Source organism: Acartia tonsa, chromosome 4, assembly GCF_053477335.1.
Source record: "Acartia tonsa isolate MP-2025a chromosome 4, ASM5347733v1, whole genome shotgun sequence".
Classification (NCBI taxonomy): domain Eukaryota; kingdom Metazoa; phylum Arthropoda; class Copepoda; order Calanoida; family Acartiidae; genus Acartia; species Acartia tonsa.
The window spans coordinates 2352222-2372247 of record NC_137263.1 but is presented as its reverse complement, the minus strand read 5'-3'; the positions used below and the strand labels follow the sequence as shown (position 1 = coordinate 2372247).

The window sequence follows — 20026 nt, the reverse complement described above, 5'->3', positions numbered from 1 at the left end:
ACACGATTTTTGTTTAAAGCTTAAAAGCTCGGAAAATACTATTCTAAAGATGTACATTTCAGGGAAGCTTTATACATGTTTTGGGATGGTTTTAGGCTATTTCTTTTTACCTTGTTTGTTGATACACCCAATTTAATTCTGATTCTTTCTTTGTGTACTCCTCTCTTTGCTCCTAGAATTATTGAAGTATTATCATCTTTAGGTCTGTATGATCCTCTACTGAAAATACCTTAAACCACCATAGGACCTGTGGGAATATTCCCTGAGAAGCACTGGCTTGTCAGTTCAGCAATTACAGAGATCTTAGGTCTTAGACATCCTTTTACTTTGTATTATAGATATATGGATAAAAACACCTAAACATGTACTTTTGGCAATCCTAAAAGTCCAATAAGAAAAGATTGTGGTTCGGCAGCTGCGCGTAAGCCGGATGTAATCCTTACTGAATTATGATTGATTAACTTTAAAATTCACCTGAATATCTAAACATGTACCATCTTTTTTGGTACACAAGCTGGTAAAAATTTTAGGCTTAGCCCGGCTGATGCGCGGCTGCCGAGCCCTGGAAAAGAATCTTAAATTTCTTACAAGGAAAACAAGAATGACAACATAGGAAAAAGCAAATCTCAACAAATCAAACATACAAACAAACATTGACAAATATAAGCTAACTATTCGTGTAATATTCATACAAAAATTCCGTGGAAATTTGAAATAATGGCTCCTAGGACAACAAATTACAATTCTTTTACTTTAGACTTACAGATTAATGTTCTGCATATAAAGTTCTGACAAGATTTATTTGTTCGTTTATCCTTCCTTCTTATTTTAGAGCTTCGCTTTTATGAAAGTTGTCATCCTTGATTTATAGCTAGTAAAGATATAATATACACTACTAAAATGAAAAGTATGGTTCTAAATATTTAGAAACCTAAACACGTGTGAACCTTACACAAAACACATAAACAGAGAATAAGAAAATATATTTCAGTATGGCTTCCAAATTGATTAATATCTGGTGGATTATAACCAGTTCTCAACCATACTGAAAAATAATTTTCTACTAATATTTAAATATAAAAAAATACCATTTTTGTTAGTTCGGGCTAAAAACTTTCATATTGACTTGAAAAAGACACAAAAGTTAATTAAATATTCAATTTGAATACTTCTTTCCTATATCTTTTCCTCAAGAATTTAAAACTTTAAGAAATGCAAATCATGAACATCCTCTCTCTCTCTCTCTCTCTCTCTCTCTCTCTCTCTCTCTCTCTCTCTCTCTCTCTCTCTCTCTCTCTCTCTCTCTCTCTCTCTCTCTCTCTCTCTCTCTCTCTCTCTCTCTCTCTACTTTTGTATTGGGGGTGGGGTAGTTTACTTCCCTAAAATAGATATAAAAAAACTTCTTTAAACCTATTTAAAGCTTTCCTAAAGGGTAGAAAAGGAGTAAATAAATATGTTGGTATTCAAAGTTTTATAACCACGTTATCTTATTCGTTGCCTCAAAAACTTTTGGGTACTTATATTGGGTTTGGTTTTAAAATAGCAGTGTTCAAACCTTTAAACCAATAATTATAATCTACGGATGCAGTAATTTTGTTTATCAGCATTGGGGATGTGTAATAATTAATTGTCCTTTGTCTTATCCCTTAAAGAAAACTAAAATCATGTGTATTCTCTTTTTTTCTCTATTTTTATCTACTTATATATTTTTCTATATATCTATCAAATTTATCTATTTATATTTCTCTATCTGTTAAACCAAGTTTCCTTCAAGAAAGTTTGTTCAAGTTCAAATTTATGCATATTATAAATACTATCTTTCTCTTCCTCTCTATCTCTCCAAACTTATTTTTTTTTCTCTCTCTCTCTTTCTTTCTTTCTCTCTCTCTCTTTTACTCTTTCTAGCACTTGGAAAAGTATAGTATGGTTATATAGTAAAAGTAGAAGATTTTTTGAAGCCAAAAAAAAGTGTTCATAGTCCATAAAGCAGTTGCTAAATATCTTGGAAACAGCTGAATTTACCTGTATCTCTAGCTGTAAACTTTCAATCTTTTCTTTCAGCTCGACTCTCTCCCTTTCAAGTTCTAGAATATTCTTTTTAAGATCAGCTATAGTTTTCTCAAGATCTTTTATAATACCATTTCTTTCAGTAACAACATTTTCAAGATTTTTAATAGTTGCAAGATTGTTGGCTATTATTTCATCTGTTTCTTTGATCTTTGCTGCTAGAGATTCTGATAAGTTATTGCTTTTGGTTTCTAAGTCATCCCATTCTTTATTTAATCTGGCAAGATCTGTTTTAAGAGATTCTATTTCTGCCTCAAGAGCAGCAATTTTAGAGTTTCTGTCAGCAATTATTGAATCTTTATCAGCTATGGTTTTTGATAATGTTTCTTCAAGATCACTACATTTTGATTCTAGATTAGATTTATCACATTTTAGGTTACTTATATCCTGTTTAAGTTCACCAATTTCTTTTTCAAGATTACCAATTTTATTGTCTCTGTCAGTTATGGTTGCTGTAGATTCTTTAATTGATTCAGATAAAGTATTTTTTAGGTCAGAAATATTGGATTCAAGATTTGCAATGGTGGAATCTAATTGTTCAATTTGACTGTCCCTGTCTCCTATTGTAGCAATATTTTCAGCAACACATTTTTCAAGATCACGTATTTTATCATCTCTTTCAGCTATCATAGAAGCTTTTTCCTTTTTAAGATCATCAAGATCTTTTTCTAACCCCTTACACTTTTGTGTGAATGCCGCGATTTCATCCGCCATGTTTTGGCGCTCATTTTCGCGCCGTTCAATTTCCCGCGCTTTTTCTGCAATGTCGTCTTTGTGGCCTTGAATCTGTGTATCTCTGTCCTCTATTGCCGCGGTGCTATCTGTTCTAACTTGGGCAAGAGTGGCTTCAAGGGAAGATATGGTGTCTTTGAAAGCTTTGACTTCATTGTTGAGATTTTTAATTGAGTCTTCTCTGGTGGCAATGGTTTCTTTACATTCTCTGATTGTATTTTCGTGATCAGCAATTATACTATAAAGATATTTTGATTTTTTCTTAAACCTGGATAAAGGGTTGTCTTGGGAGTAAGAGTATAACTTTTGTCATAAAAATCTTTAAATACCATCTTAAAAATCTTCAAAAATGTTTATTAACTTAAGTTAACAATACTATATTTTTACCCAACTAAAATTCAAATATTAGAATTACACTTATAAGTAATTTTTTTAGAAAAAATCTTTCCTTTGTAACTCTTCAATATTATTATTCTTATCAGCAATAATATTCTCAAGATTCTCAATGGTAGCTTTGTTTTCTTTAATTTCATTTTCATGGTCAGCTTTCAGGGTTTCTAGCCGACTACGCTCCGCTGTCAGCTCTTTTATCTGGCTTTCCATTTCTAAAAAAATATAAATATTTTTTTTTATTTTAAATTTTTCTCTCTAAAACAACCTCCAACCCGTTCTCCACAGAGAGAGAATTCTTTATTATCATTTGAGATGTACATCATTTTATCGTCCATTGTCTTATCCCTTAAGATAAGACAATTTCAAGTAGAATTGCTCATAAATACATAAACTAAAACCTTACTAATGATCTTTAGTGTTCTTACATCTACAATAAGTGTCTTTATCTGCAGACAGACAAACAAATACATAAGACTATAGAGTAGCTTTACCTCTCTAAATAAGAAAGCCAAGCTGCGCATAAGCCTTTAAATAAATTCAAACCTGCTTAAGGGCAAAAAATCAAAAATTATGTTTGTTTGTTCAGGGACAGGTTTAGACAGACATCCAGCTAAATTTTAAAGTTATAATATGAGGATCCAATGAGGCTTACACGCGGCTGCCGAGCCCTGAAACTTACCAATGATATTTTCTTTCAAAGTTCTTACTTCACAGTCTTTGGTGCAAACTTGACCCTCTAAATTCTCAACCTAAAAAGAGGGTTGTTTATAGTTCAGGTTAGGTAAGCTTATATTAGGTACTAGGTAGCCCCGCAGGGTTAATGCACTTCCACGACGACTTTGGTGTACACTTGTTCCTCTAAATTCACCACCTTAAAAATCATTTGATTTTGTTATTTGGTGCTTTCCCTAAAGTGTCTAGTTGAGCAATGGAAACCCTTCCCCCATATTTTAGGTAAAGAGAAAATAATATTACTTTATTCCTTTAGGTCAGGTCAGGTTAAATTAGGTATTTGGTAAAGGCCCTGCAGGGCTTAGGCATAGGAAAAAACTACTTCCTTATTTTCAATTTTTATCAAAATAAGGTGGGGGAGGGGGTTCAGTCTTGAATATGGAAAGCACCGATTTTCGCGTTAAAATTATCAGTAGCGCAGCTACTCAATAAGTAGGGTATGTCCGAACGTCTGTTCTTCATGTGTAATGAACTTTCTCGTAAATATAAAGTTTTATTGACAATAGTGGAATTGCTCCTCAGAAAAAAGTTATTACTTAGTTATTGCTGCGCTATTAATAAGCAAAATTTATAAATTTCAATTAGGAAGGGAGAGGAAATTGGACTGTTTTTTAAACTAGTCCCCAAAGTTTTATAATAATATTTTCTTATTCGTTGGCTTAACAACTTTGGGGACTTTTATTAAGTTTTATAGGTTGGTTCATTAAGATGAGTATCCAAACGTTTCAACCACTAATTGTAATCTACTGAATTTGTGTATCATCATTGGGTATGTACATCAATTCATTGTCCGTTGTCTTAGCCCTTTAGATCCCTGAATTTAAATACATCCTTGCACTTTATTTGTGAAGTTAAGTGCCAATTTACCAGTTCACTGCGTTATAATGCATTATTGCATATGCAAAAACACACACACACACCACACATACTCTGCTCTGTTAATATATAAACAGAGCTTGATCTTTAAATCGTTTATAGGTGATTTAAACCGGGGCGATTCATTCAGCGCACCATCAAATTATTAAATACCAATCTTTAAATCGAATTTGCATGGGCGATTTGGCGCGCCCAGTGGCGTGGTACCGGCGCGGCAATGCAACTCACCGAGTGGCATTGCCGAACCAAATCGGGGTGATTTATTTAATAAATGAATATTTTTTTTAATTACTTTAATATTTTATTGCAAAACTATCGTGAAAACATTTTTATAGTTATTTTTAAAATAAATTATATATTAATGTTTTATATAAAATACCATACTGACATGGCATTTTATATAAAATACCTTACTGACACTGCTTAAGTAATAAAGTTGTACTGGCGCGGATCGATATTTTAGTGAGTGCGCAAGCGATTTAACAACCCCGCGCCGAAAATCTTTTAAAAATCAGGTGCGCTGTGGCTTACTACCAGCGCACCTACGGTTCACCTCTGAATCGCCCCGATTCAGCACATCTAAAAACGATTTAAAGATCAAGCTCTGCACAAAACTGCAAGAATTGAATTTCATTATTAAAATACTAACAATTGCACACTTAGCATAGCAAATCTTTTAGACATGTATTAGATACACCCCCTCAAACCTTTGAAATCCCTTATTTTAAAACCCTCAAAATAAAAAGCTTTGACATCTAGAAGCTCTAAATTCGAAGTGGCAAGAATGGGGAGAAAAATAGTTTAAAACCATCTCAAGACGTTGAAATTAAATTAAATAAAGTAATCTATAGGAAAGTTTCATAATAAAATAACAAGGATGACAACATCCATAAAAGCGAAGCTCTGAAACGGTAGGACAAACGGACATTAACAATTATATAATGTCAGAACTGAATAATCAGAATGCGAATGTATAAGAATCAAAGCAAAATTGTAAGTAAATTTGTTGAAAAACTGCTTGATACAGGATAATGATTATGGACATACTTACATTTTTAGGACTTGAATATAGAGTTGCTTCGATTATAATATTGTACTTTGTTGTCCCAGGAATCAGTATACCAAAAATCAGACCAATCGGATAATTAGGTCAAATACAAATTTGTTGTTAAAAATGTAAAAAAAATCAACATGTTTAAAATGGATGTACGGACATTCTGGTAATGATTATAGAGTTGCTACGCTTTCTAACTCGTACCTAACTATTACAGGAATCACCATGCAAAATTTGAAATCGATAGGACAATTCTAACATGCCTAAATTAACGAAAAAAGCTATTTTAAAAAGTAAAAAAATCAACATGTTTAAAATGGACGTACGGACATTTTCGTAATGATTATAGAGTTGCTACGCTTTCTAAATCGTACCTAACTACTACAGGAATCACCATGCAAAATTTGAAATCGATAGGACAATTCTAACATGTCTAAATTAACGAAAAAAGCTATCCGTGACGGACGTACGGACGGACCGACCCTAATTATAGAAAAGCTTCGCTTTTAAAAACATATTAGAACAAAAATAGAATTCTGTGGTTAAGCTTAATGCATTCTTTTATATTTTAGTTTTTTTTATGACGTTGGGTTTTTTTCAAGCAACATTTTTCTATATTCATATTGTGTCCGTTAGTCCGATAAATTTTGCGGTTAACTAATGAATTTTGATATATGACTATGAGTATAATGACCATTAAAGCTCTATGGACAGACGAACATTATGTGACCGCTCTTGTTACATAATGTCTAATTGTCATAAGAATCAATATTGCAAAATTCAAATTTAAAAGGACAACTACATCTCCTAAAAAAGGTTGTTATTTCAATAAAAAAAAATTAAATGTGTAAAATGGATATACGGAAGTTTTGTAACAGAATTTAGCATATTAGTATTAATACACTTTCTAAATTGTGCTATACGTTGCTAACGGAATTACGGACCTGCTTTAATTGTGGAAAATGTTAACTTTTTAAAGATCAATTCTCTAACCTTATTATTAATCCCATTAATTTCTTCTGTATGTTTTGTTTTCATATCCTTCACCTCATTCTGATGGTTGGTTCTAAATTAAAATTAATATAATGTTTTACTTGGATGTTGCACCAGATTTTCATGTTTTCTGATAAAGTGAAGCTCGCAGCTGGCTAAGATAATGATATCCCCCCCACACCCATCTCCTTTACCTCATCCCCTCCCCTTCTACTTGATAAAACCTGACCAATAAAGGGGGTCCATATTAGCAATCTTAATTGACGACAATCTTTCCCCTGTCATAATATCCGCGTATATTTTACATTCATTCTAATAGCTATTGACGTAAGAATGATAATCCCTGGCTATAGAGTATCTACGCTATCAATACCTTAAAAGCTGTATCTCCAGACTCATGTCATACTTGTCCTTGTTCAGTTTTTCTACTTCTGTTTCTAATCCTAAACAAGGATGACAACATCCATTAGTAGTGAAGCCATAAGAATAGAGGATGGACGGTCAAAGTGATTTTAAGAGAAGATAATTAGTGGTTATAAATCAAGAATACATTTAAGTAAAATATCACAAAACATTCAAAATATCTTCTGAAGTGCCTATAAATAAGAGGATAAACATAAAAACTTTTGGCCGAAGAATCCTGAATGACGTTATATTAGACAAAATAAATTTCTCTTATATGACATCACTCGGGATACTTTGGCCAAAAGTTTTAAATTTATCCCCTTTTTTATAGGCACTATTAAGAGATTCCTCATTAATACAGTGTGTTTTTTTTATGAGCACTTTTTTGAAAGCAATTTTACCCCACTTATAGTTATCAGAATTTATTGATTAATGGCTTATTTTCTTCATTTTTTAAGGGAAATTATGAAACGACCAAAAAAAAATTACAGTTTTTGTTGAAAAAGTACAGTAAAGTTGAAAATTAAAAACTTAGGTGACAACATCTAAAAATGGTTTTAGCGCATTTTTCTTATGCTCAAAATTGGATTTTCAGTAGTCGACTTTGGGGGGCCAGTACTTTCTCCCTGATTGAGATATGGCCTTCAAACTTTGACCTATTCTAGTACATGTCCCCAATAGTATCTGTATAAGCTCTATATCTCAACTTTGAAGCGTTTTGCAGTCATTCTTGCAAAAGGTAGAATATTTGAACATAAGAAAAATGCGCTAAAACCATTTTTAGATGTTGACACCTAAGTTTTTAATTTTCAACTTTACTGTACTTTTTCAACAAAAACTGTAATTTTTTTGGTCGTTTTATAATTTCCCTTAAAAAACGAAGAAAATAAGCCATTAATCATTAAATTCTGATAACTATAAGTGGGGTAAAATTGCTTTCAAAAAAGTGCTCATAAAAAAACACACTGTATATGGTATCTTCACAGAAAAAAATCAGCAGTCTATCATAAATAGCAGTTGAGAAAACGATTAAGTTCTCTTCTTACCTTGTATGGAAAGCTTATCCTCTTTCCCTGTCTTGATCAGCTGATTGCATTCCTCATCTTTGGCTCGAACCCGCGACCTCAACTCCTTTAATTTATCCTCAAATCCCTAAAAAAAAATATTTTGAAGTGTAGGCAGTAGGAAATATTTTAGTTTAATTGAATTATTTATTTCATATATACGTATATGTGAAATTTTTTACAAAACAAGAGCAATAAAGAAATAAATTTTCTGTTTGTAGGACTGTCACAAAAATCTCACATAATTATTTAGCATATCATAGTATTGACTTCTTTCCGCAGATCAAATGGTAAATCTAAACATTAAAACCAGTTTTATTAGACCCATAGGTTCGATTGCATGGGCTAACAAACTGGTATTTATTATGATTTTTTTTTAATGTTTGTGGAAATTTTTCTGTAATATAATGATTTTTCAGTACGGCTGAGAACCGGTTCTTACCCATAATATATTAATCAGTTTCAAAGCCATAATTGAAATATCTTTGCTAAATGTGAAAAACATAACAACTCTATAACTAACCTGAACTGTCTTATCATGGCTTTCTTTTGCTTCCTGCTCCTTGGTTTTAAAGTTCTGCTTCATTTCAGCAATTTTATCTTCGAGGCTGGTTGCTTTGTCCTAAGCCATTTCAAAAACAATTGGAAACAAAATATAATTTACTTACCAAACTTTACATATACAAACAATATTTTGTTTAAATATTTCCTTTTTTAAAAGAAATAGCTGATTGTAAAGTAGCTTTACTTTTACTTCAACAATAAATATTGTTCATAATTGTTTTAACTGTCTCCCTACCCCTCCTCCCAAATCCCTTCTATAATATAGTAATTAGAAACAAAATAATATAAGACATCTGTAAATTGAAACAATATTCATTGTTATTTTTAAGTTTTACATACATTTAAAGTGAATTATAATGTAAGAATACTCCTAAACAAACAATATGCATTGTTTTCAATTGTTTTGTGTTGTTCCTTTAATCTATTCATTTCAGATTCAATCTTCTTGCATTCGCGATCTCTGAAGTGGTATGGGTGTGGCTTAAAAGCAGCATGCAATAAAAATATTAATTTAATAAAAGTTATGTTACATATTATTGTTGATTATATAATTACAAAACTAAATTACGAACAATAAATTCATTTAAATATGGTTTTCATTTTCAAACTAAAATCAAAAAAAAATTTAAGGGACTAAAGAGGTTTCCTTCTCCTCTCATCTCTCTCTTTTATGACATCAAACACCTAATTTTTTCAGACACTTTGTAGAGTCTGAATTATAATTTATCTGATCATTGTTTATGAGCCATTCCTTTGTTTGAGATCATCCTTGAGAGATGAAATGGTTTTCTTGTTTTTACTGTCTGTCTCCTTTTTTCAAAGATTTTATAGATTTTAGATTTTAGAAATTTATATAGTTAAATATTTTTGTTTGTTAATTTAAAATTTGAGTTTGTTAGTATATCTCTATGTCCATCCTAAATCCACATAAACATTCATTACCTTACATTCACTAAAGTATTTTTTTCGATAAATGTTTTTTTTTATAAATCAAAGTCTTAAATATGTAATAATTAAAACATTCATTCATAACAAAACCAGCTACAAAGTTTACAGTTTACAGTTTTTATATAAAAAAAAACGTTGTCATGTTTGAATTCTATCAATGCAAAAAACCTGAGCAACCATGTTTGTATTTTAAATTTTCTTTTCCGTACTTCTTTTGTGTAAAATTTGATATTGACAGAAGTCTGATTAAATGCATGCATAAGTCAAATATTTCAGGGAAAGGAAATTTTCAATTGTAAGTTTATGGGTTTATTAATCTTCAATTTCATTTTATTAATATAATTTTCTATGAAGAATAATATATACAAATTGACTATTCTAATAAAAAAAATAATTTGAGGGTAAAAGTATTTTGATGATTAATTGATATAATATAATTTGAATTGAGGGAAAGAAAGGGGGCAGAAGATTTTTGTGATTCATTAATCTGTTCATGGTAATATATCATCATATTTGGAAACAAAATTTGCTAAGCTTATCCCTAAATCCTAGATTTGAATGCAGAAATTGCATGACTGTTACTTAACTAATTGCATAAAAACAACCACAACTTTCCTCAAAATAAGTACAACTATAGTAATAATTTCTCTAGTTATTTTTGTTAAGCAGGCATAAGAAATCTACAACCCTTTGGAAATCCAAAGAAACTAGTTGATTATGTGTTATATGACTATTTTTATTTCTTTAGTTTGATATCTTTTTGATTTGTTTATAAACTAGCTTAAATGAAATTAAGATGAAGTGAAAATAATTACATCTGTAGTCTACTTAATCACCCAAAAAAGGGGGTTTTCATTACAAATAAATAAGCAAGGTTTTTTTATTTAAATTTATTCCTGTTAAATTTTGAACTCCATGGTACTTTATGAATAGACAGAAAAATACCAAAAGTTTAATGCAATTTTAGGGTACGGAAATAATTTAATCTTTTTATGCAATGTTTTGTAGCGATAAAACTCTACTAATGTGTTTGTTCTTACATCTTTTGACAAGGTTTCAAGAAGTTTGCAATTTTTGAAATTCAAGTTTATTTTTTTTAAACTGAAACACCAATTAAAAGCCAAATTTATCAAATTTTTATGATTATTGCAAATGAACTTGATGTTATATTTTATTGCTGCACTACAATTACATATAAATGTACATGATTACTCTTGTTCTAAAATGCAAATTTATGTAATGCTACGTCTATTTCTACTTTTAATATTTTAAGCTATAAACAAGGAAATTCATAATTATATCCAAAATCAGTTTGGTGTTTTGCAAGGCTACTAACCATTAGTTATAGGTTGTTTTCATAATAATTTTATCAGGCTAAATTGTTTTTTTCTTTAACAAATATCTTCTATAATATTAATTTGTAGTATTTCATTTCTCATTTTGATCTCTCTAACCAATTTAATAATAGTGTTCTCCATTTTAAAACAGTATTATATTGGTCTCAGGATGATTTTTATTGAAACACTGCCACTTGTACTTTTATATACTGCTTATTATTGAGAACATATTATTTTTTTTCTATACTTATTATTACTTTTTCTTTGTCCCCTTCTCCAAATTTTACCACCCCTGCGACTTACAGTTACAATTTTACAAGTATGCTTAATGATTGCCATGTTGTAAACTCACAATTTTATTTGCTTTCGAATAGCCACACTGCATACTTTTGTTTTAACAACCATGCAGCTTTCCTGCCACACTGTTATATATTTGATTATTAGTATGCTTTGTTGTGACCATCCTGCATTTTCACAATTTTATATACTTTGAAAGAGCCACACTGCATACTTTAATTGTTTTTATTATGTTATGTAAAAAATATTGACATGCTTAATTTTATCAACAATGTGACTTACTTGCCACACAGTTACAAATTTACTAGCATGTCTAATGATTGCCACGCTGTAAACTCACAATTTTATTTGCTTTTAAATAGCAACACTGCATACTTTTGTTGTTTTTTATCATGTTATGAAATGCAGTGCAAAAGAAAACTAAACAAGAACGAAAATATATTTTACTAGCTCAGCTATGATGAGGCAATTGATAAGCAGCAGAAGCCACAGAGAGATATTATGGAGGGAGGCGATATCAGACTCTACATTTTCTGTTGCCCAAAGTCTCTTTTATTTTTGGCTTAAAATTTGAGAACTTTTCTCAATTCTTGAATGGTCAACTGTTCTGGAAGTGTTCGCCTAATATTTTTCCTTAAGGTCACTTGGTAAATGTAGAAACTTTCTCCAAATACGACCAAATAAAACAAAAAGATTATCCAAGAAAGTTATGACGTTAGGAACAAGGAAATATGAGCTATGCTACTTTCAATTTTGCATACAGAAACAGAATACATTATAGAATTATTATGGAATATGGAGAATAGTGCTTTATTAATAAACTAACGGCTTCGCTACTAGAGGCCTCTAGGGTCAAAAGGTGGATTGGGGGTAATTTTCCTACACCCATCCCTCTCACTTATACTAAATGCGCCGCTGTGATTGGCTGAAATTCTGCGCGGGGTGATTTAGCGCACCATTGAAATAATTTAAAGATCCAGCTCTTAATTATACATTCACTAGCATTATTATGGGATTAAGGCATTGCATTGTTACAATTACCAAAAATATACAAAAAAAAACAAAATTAAGATGAGTATTACTTTTTATCCTTGAAAATTATCAAGTTACACTTACATTTATTAAATACGAAGCATCTCTATAAGGTTTACATTCAGGGTCTGTCTGTATGACCGTCCGTAGTGGATTTACAATTTTAAGGGGGTATAATGCTTTAATTCCTATTATATAAAGTAAAAAGCTTTTTTTCTGTAGCGAGAAATCACGCTAACCGCTTAACCGATACGGTTCTCCTTTACATTAAAGCTTGAATAAAAAGTTGCCTACCCCAAAAAAAAATTTTTTTAACGTTACTTTTAACTCTGTTCCCCCTCTCACCTTAAGTGCCCTTATAGGCTTCTAGGGGCGTAGCCGCTAGTATATAATAAACAGCTAGCTTCAAGGAAATTTTCTTTTTAGATGCAGAAGAAGTCAGAATTATAGCATTAAACCATCCTTGTTTATAGTGCATTTTTAGTACTGCATTATGGTTTAGGATTTCTACAGGGAGAAAGGGAATATTTGACTGTACATTTTTTCATGGATATAAAGTGATAAGACAATGGCCTATGAATTGATTTACATACACAAAATTATCCCTTTTGTAGATTACTATTAGTGGCTGAAACGTTTAGACACTCAACATAATAAAACAACCAATCAAAATTCAATAAAAGTCACCAAAGTTTTGTAGCCAACTAATAAGAAAACATTATTATAAAACTTTGGGGACTAGTGAACTAAACAGCCCAATGTCCCCTCCCTAATTAGGATATTAAACTGTAAATTTTCTGGTACTCAAAGTTTTGTTTTCTCTTAAATATTGGAACTTTAATTAAATCTTGATTGGGTTGTACAAACATTTAGTGTTTAAACTTTTCGCCAGATAATTTGAATCTAATGAAATTGATTTATCATAATTGCAGTTGAACATCAATTCCCTAAATTTGTTAAAATAATTATGGAAAATAATATATAGGGGTATAAGAATATTTTTTCCAGTGTTTTAAGACGAACGTGGTGATTTCACCTAAACCAGTTTTGTACCACCAAAGCTTAAAAAATATATTTCTAGCCCCTAGGCTCTTACCCTGTAAGAATCTTAGAGCCTTTACTTAACCAAGCCTAACCTAACATTTGTCTTAATACGGAATAATCCACATTTATTAACAAAATCATGCATATAAATCTATATAAATTGCCTTTGAATGCTTTTGTAGGAAATCAATTCTATCACATTTTTCTTTCACAGTTTTCTCAGCTTTTTCTGCTCGTTCCTAAATATTAAAGAAAATATTATGAGGTAAAATTCTAAGTGGTATCATTCTAAAAAGTTATTTCAGTAGAAAACTTCAACATGAACTCTTTTTGTTTGTGTATTTATATTAATAATTTTCTTTATGCTAGGGGCAGGGACGTTCATGGGAAAGGTAAAGTAGCTTTCAACCCCTCAAAATCTCTCCAGTATTTTTTAGTTAGTGGGAGTGGGGGGTACTCACCCCCTCTTATGTAAACTGTACTCCTGAGTTCAAATTTAAAGAGGGGGTGGAGGTAAAAAATACTATAGTTTTAAAATTGGGGTTTGATTGGTCCTCTAGAAAATAAAGGGAACTTACCTACCACTAAGTTTGCTGAAAATTTCTAGCAAATTGGCAAAAATAGTGCAGGATAAAACTGCATTTCGCAAGAACCGGTTTTTTAAAATTTTAAAAGAACATAAAGAGTAGTGCCCATGTACAATATAATCTCATAACGATCTTTGAGCTAAAATATCTACCTATACGTTTTCTTTTCAAATCATTTAATATTTTTTGAAGGTAAATTATCCAATTAATTGAAAACTTTGCATGGGGATTTCTGAAACAGTAAAGTACAAAGCTTTCATTGATGTAAGTAACCTTTGTCAGAAAGTCAATGTTATAATCAAAGCATTTTTAAATCAAGGTAATTGATGTTTTAAATTCCTTTTCCATTCGAAACTAATGGATATCCACTGGATTAGAACTGTTATTTTGAAAAATCATGTATTGCATCGTATTAGAGATAATTTTCCACGAATATAAAAAAAAATCCTGTATAGTTAACCTCGGGACTTCGGCCCCTCGGATCTAAAAAAACTGGTTTTCGTCTCATAATGTTTCTTTTTGAAATCCGCGGAAATCTGTCTATAATACAATGTGAATAATAATGTAAATTCAAATTTTAAAAAAGGTAGATAAATGTTAAAACTGTTAAAAAATCCAAGTTTCTGTGTGTATATTCTTAAGCTTAAACTTTAGATAGCTTTTATACTATCCTATTCTTCAAACTATCTTATAAATATACCTGTATATGCATAAACTAGCGGCTTCACCCCCTGGAGGCCTCTAGGGGGCCCTTTAAGGCCAGTGGGAAGTCAGCCCTTCTTATTTTCAACTGTAGTTTTAGAAAGAAAAAGGGGGTTACTTTTTTTCTAGCAGTTATTTTTCTTGTGATGGTGGTGGTACCCTCCCCCAAAGCATTTATAAACCTTCCCAGGACCTGAGAAGCTACCCTGTAAAGGAGAACCATATCGGTTCAGTGGTTCGCTTCGGTACAAACACACAGAGAGAGAGAGAGAGAGAGATAGATAGATGGATAGCTTTTATACTATCCTATTCCTATTTTAAATACCTATATATGCATAGTTAGATAGATAGTACGTTTTTCGGTATATCCTTCAAACTATATTTACAAAGTTTATAAAAATCAGTCTCTTTATCTAAATCTAAAATTGGAATCTTTTTCTAGACACCCTGTGTATTTATATTTATCCCGCATGGTTTAGCACTAACCCAGGTTTAATGGCTTGGATTAACCTAAGCATACAGGTATACCACAATTGGTATAAAATTTAATATTCTTTTGAAACGAAATAGCCCAGAAACAACAAGCAAATTTTAGAATAATTATTTACAACAAACTACAATACATTAATAATATATAAGATATTGGTTAATAATAGATATAATATAAAGTAGTAAGTTTTTTTAAAGCTTAAGATCTCAATATCTAATGAACCAATTGGATTTTCTATTTTAGATAAGCTTCACATAGTTCCTCTGATGGTTTTTGGCTGTTTTATTTTCATATTTAAATCTTAGAATGGTTTTAAGCTTTTTTGCAATCCCTTTTTGCACATTTGAATATAGAGCTAGGGGCTTAACTGCTAGTAAATCTAAATGGTTTTAACCTATTTTTCAGCCCCTTTCTTACCATTTAAATACAGAGCTAGGGGCTTAGCTGCTAGTAAGTATAAAAAGGATTTTTTTTTTAAATGTAGATCATAATACTTTGCATGATGATTCCTGTACAATTTAGAAATATTCTTGTTCAGTCATAATAATTTTCCCAATGTACTAACCCTGTAATTCTTGAAAACTTAATCTAGAAAATGGCGAAAATATGTGTGATAAAAACATGGTAGCAAACTATTAAAAAAACTCTATGAAAATTTTTAAAAATCCATTAATTTGTTTTTATTATAGTATGATGGGATTTTTTGGTATGATTAAAGTGCCCCCTTTTACATAACTAAGAAATTGTTTTTTTTATTTAATTAATTGCCTAGAGCTAGAAAAAAAGTGAGAATAATTATTTATCGCATCGTATTATAGACAGCTTTCCGTGGATATTTGATTGAAAAATTATGGAATTAAAAAAATGGTATTAACATTAAGATTTTATTTTAATATTCTGGGAAAATTGTCTTTAATTTAATGCTATACATGATTTTTTCAGTATGGCTATGAACTAATTCACATGAATTTAATTTATTTTAAAGCCAAAAAAATCAAATTTTAAAATTGTATATTATTTAACTTTAAAAGAACAGTTATTTTTCACTGTATTCTATATTAAAGTTTGCATAAAGAAAAAATATGTTCCCCATTATACAGATAGTAATATGTATATTCTTTAGCTTTAATAGTAATTTCCCTTTTTATAAGAGTGGACCAAAAGTGAACAAATTTTCAAAAAAAAATACATAAAGTGGGTAGAAATTTGTAATTAAACAATCAGAATAAAGGGGAGAGGGGAAGGAAGTCCCCTTTGATAAATTTTTTTTTGGAAATTACTTAGGTCAAAACATAATCTTTGTTTATAAATAACAGGATGTCTGTTAAACACTGCTGGCATACTCACCCTGTACTGTTCCTTGGCCCTCCAGATTCCAGGTAGCTGTCCAGTCAACTTTACATACTCTCCAACCTTCTTGTTCAGACTCCTTGATATATAGATAGATAGATAGATAACTAGATAGATAGATAGATAGATAGATAGATAGATAGATAGATAGATAGATAGATAGATAGATAACTAGATAGATAGATAGATAACTAGATAGATAGATAGATAGATAGATAGATAGATAGATAGATAGATAGATAGATAGATAGATAGATAGATAGATAGATAGATAGATAGATAGATAGATAGATAGATAGATAGATAGATAGATAGATAGATAGATAGATAGATAGATAGATAGATAGATAGATAGATAGATAGATAGATAGATAGATAGATAGATAAATAGATAGATAGATAGATAGATAGATAGATAGATAGATAGATAGATAAAGGTAGTGATTTTTATTACACTGAGAAATAAAGCAATAAATAATATTGTCTGCAAAAATATAATATTTTCTTAAACAGGGGGGGATAGGATAACTCAAGGATAAGACAATGGCTGATAAATTGATGTACATCCCCAGTGATAAAACACAAAAGTCCCCAAAGTTGTTAAGCCAAAGAATAAGAAAATGTTATTATAAAAATTGGGGACTAGTGTAATGAACAACCCAATGTCCCCTCCCTCACTGGGATAACTAAAAATATTTTTTTTTCTCAATATCCAAAAACCATCGAGTTACTTACAACTGTAAAATTGTATTACCTTTATCGGGATAAAACAGAGTTTATCTTGAGACGATATATTCCTATTTGGTATAAAATAATTTTTCCAAATTTGTGAGACACACAAATCCTTTTTCATAATTTATTTATAGAATGGCAAAGCTGCTCTATAATCTATTATAGTTATTTATCGCAGCGTATTATAGAAATTTTACCGCGGATAATAAAATGAAAATTAGAAGATTAAAGCCAATTTTGTTATTTCCTATGCGCCGAAGGCCCGGGCTAACATACTGGTCCTAATTTTAAGATTTGAATTTGAGTATTTGTGGAAAATTGTCCGATACTAATCCAGCGGATATCAATCGGTTTCGAAGCCATGATGGTAAAATGTAAACCAAGTAAAATAAATAGTAGCATTATTGTTTGTCTCTTAGGATCTTGGAAACTTGATTAACGTTTGAAATGAAGATCGAATAAACTTTCCAGGATTGAAAATCATAAGATTGCCATCAACCCCCTAAAAGTTAAATTTTTAAAGGCCTTTCTTCCTCTTTCTTCAACCCCTCAAGAAATACACTCCCTGGCAAAAAACTGTGACACTTTAACGTCAGGTCAAACAAACAGGGAAGCCAATCTCTCCTTTTCTGTTCAAACACCTGGTGTATTAGGTTAGGACACCCAACAGACAACCAACTCTTTGATTTCACGACCTATGTCTGTAAGTCATTACTAGTATGCATGGTAATGAGTTGCGCGTATTTTGGGCCATGGCATTTCCCTGCACTAACTAGTAATGCTGAGCCACAGAGCTACATCTTGAGCCACACTCGCTGCTAGCTGATGCGTTCTTTAAGGCTTCTACTCAAAGATTTAAAGCCTGTTTTCTGACATAACAATATTGCTTCTTATTGCTTCATCCTTGTTTTATTGGAATTTTATTGGAAATAGTTTTGTGTCCTGATTCAGATATACAGGGAACGACCAATAGGAGATAAATTAAAAATTTCAATAATTTAATGGATATAGAATATGCGTGGATACTATGACAAGGGAATAATGTCTGTCATTTTAGGTTGTTACCATGAAATTCTTTTATTGGCTAGTTCGTTCATCCAGTAGGCGGGTAGAAAATTGGATAATGGGAGTGGATTGGGAGTATTGTTATTTCAGAAAGCTGTAAGTATTACTTTATCTGAGTACATGATTTCTGGTGCAACATCCATGTAATAATATATCGATTGTACATGTCTTTAATTAGCAAAACCGTGATATCAACTTGTGGGAAATGCCTTGGTAATAAACAGGAGCTAGGTTAAGTAAAGTACTGTTAGGATATATCAAAAGCAAATAATCTATCTTCTGCTTGGGGAGGGGAAGATTAAGTTTTCCACATTAACCATTCCCTGTATGTTCTGTATCCTAAGCTGTGTATTCATTCCATCTCGCTAGATTTACCATTTACATTTAAACAATTTAAACAAGATTAAATTATGCACTTTTTTCGTAAATTTAGGTATGTTAAAATGGTTCCATCGATTTCAACCTGTAGATGTTGATTCCTGTATCAATTAGGTAAGATTTAGAAAAAGGAACAGCTCTATAATCATCACCAGAAAGTTCGTACGTACATTAGAAGCATTTAAAAAAAACGTTCAATAATTCGTTGGCTTAAAAAACTTTATTATCACTTGATTGTTTGGTCAAAGCTAGCAGAACTCTTTATTGTAAAACCAAAATAGAATTTGATAAAAGTCCTCAAAGTTTTTAAGCTTACCAAAGAGATCATAAAAGTTTGGGGACCAAAATGTAATTTAGAATCCCCCGTCTGATATTATACAAAGCTGAAAAATAAAATTTGTTGAATTTTAAGAATACTTTTAACTATGCAATACCAATACAATGGATATATAATCACTTGGATCTTACACCAGATTTTCAAGTTCTATATAAAAAAAATTGAAACTCGCAGCGGGCTAAAACTACAAATCCACTCTTCCACCCCATTTACCTTAACTTTTCCCTTTCTACGGGATGAACGAACTTACCAATGAGTTTAATATTAGAAACCTAAATTGACTAAAAATTTTTCCCTGTCATAATATCCACGTATGTTTTACATCCATTACCAATATCGAATTTAAATAGACAGATAAACATGTATTAGAAAGATAGATAGATTTTATATAAATAGATAAACACACACACATACAAATCTATTTTAGAGAGGAAAATAAAGAAAGAAATTTAATCTTATAAATTGTTTTCCAGTATGGCTTCGAAACCGATTGATATCTGCTGGATTAGAACCAATCATACTAAAAATCATGTATAACTTCGAATTACAGAAAATATTCCACGCTTGATAAATTTAAGATCATAACAAAACTGTTTTTTAAATTCTTTTTTACTTTAATATTCGCGGAAAGTTGACTTTTGTCAAATAGACATACTTTTTAATAAACGAACTACCAAAAACACACACACAATCTATTTTAGATAAGAAAGTAAAGAAATAGTTCTAATCTTGTAAATTGTTTTATTAATTCCAATAAACATACTATATAATAAAGTAATAGGATGTCTGTACACACACACACACACACACACACACTCACACAGACAAACACACAAACATATACACA

General features: G+C 30.8%; 2 protein-coding genes across 2 annotated transcripts in view; both read right to left on the bottom strand.

Moving 5' to 3' along the window:
• Positions 1-3033, bottom strand: part of LOC145318145 (uncharacterized) — a 44999-nt gene extending 41966 nt beyond the window's left edge. The window contains exons 1-2 of the mRNA XM_080159492.1: positions 2023-3033; positions 111-172 (exon numbers count right to left, since the gene is read on the bottom strand). Coding sequence (XP_080015618.1) covers positions 111-172; positions 2023-2781 — 821 coding nt within the window. The 5' untranslated portion in view covers positions 2782-3033. The remainder of the gene's footprint in view (positions 1-110; positions 173-2022) is intronic.
• Positions 3034-3231: 198 nt separating this feature from the next.
• The window catches only part of LOC145318143 (uncharacterized), a 34654-nt gene continuing 17859 nt past the window's right edge, over positions 3232-20026 (bottom strand). Inside the window, exons 4-12 of the mRNA XM_080159491.1 lie at positions 16665-16746; positions 13703-13777; positions 9297-9360; positions 8840-8940; positions 8299-8404; positions 7221-7290; positions 6848-6920; positions 3872-3941; positions 3232-3404 (exon numbers count right to left, since the gene is read on the bottom strand). Coding sequence (XP_080015617.1) covers positions 3232-3404; positions 3872-3941; positions 6848-6920; positions 7221-7290; positions 8299-8404; positions 8840-8940; positions 9297-9360; positions 13703-13777; positions 16665-16746 — 814 coding nt within the window. The remainder of the gene's footprint in view (positions 3405-3871; positions 3942-6847; positions 6921-7220; positions 7291-8298; positions 8405-8839; positions 8941-9296; positions 9361-13702; positions 13778-16664; positions 16747-20026) is intronic.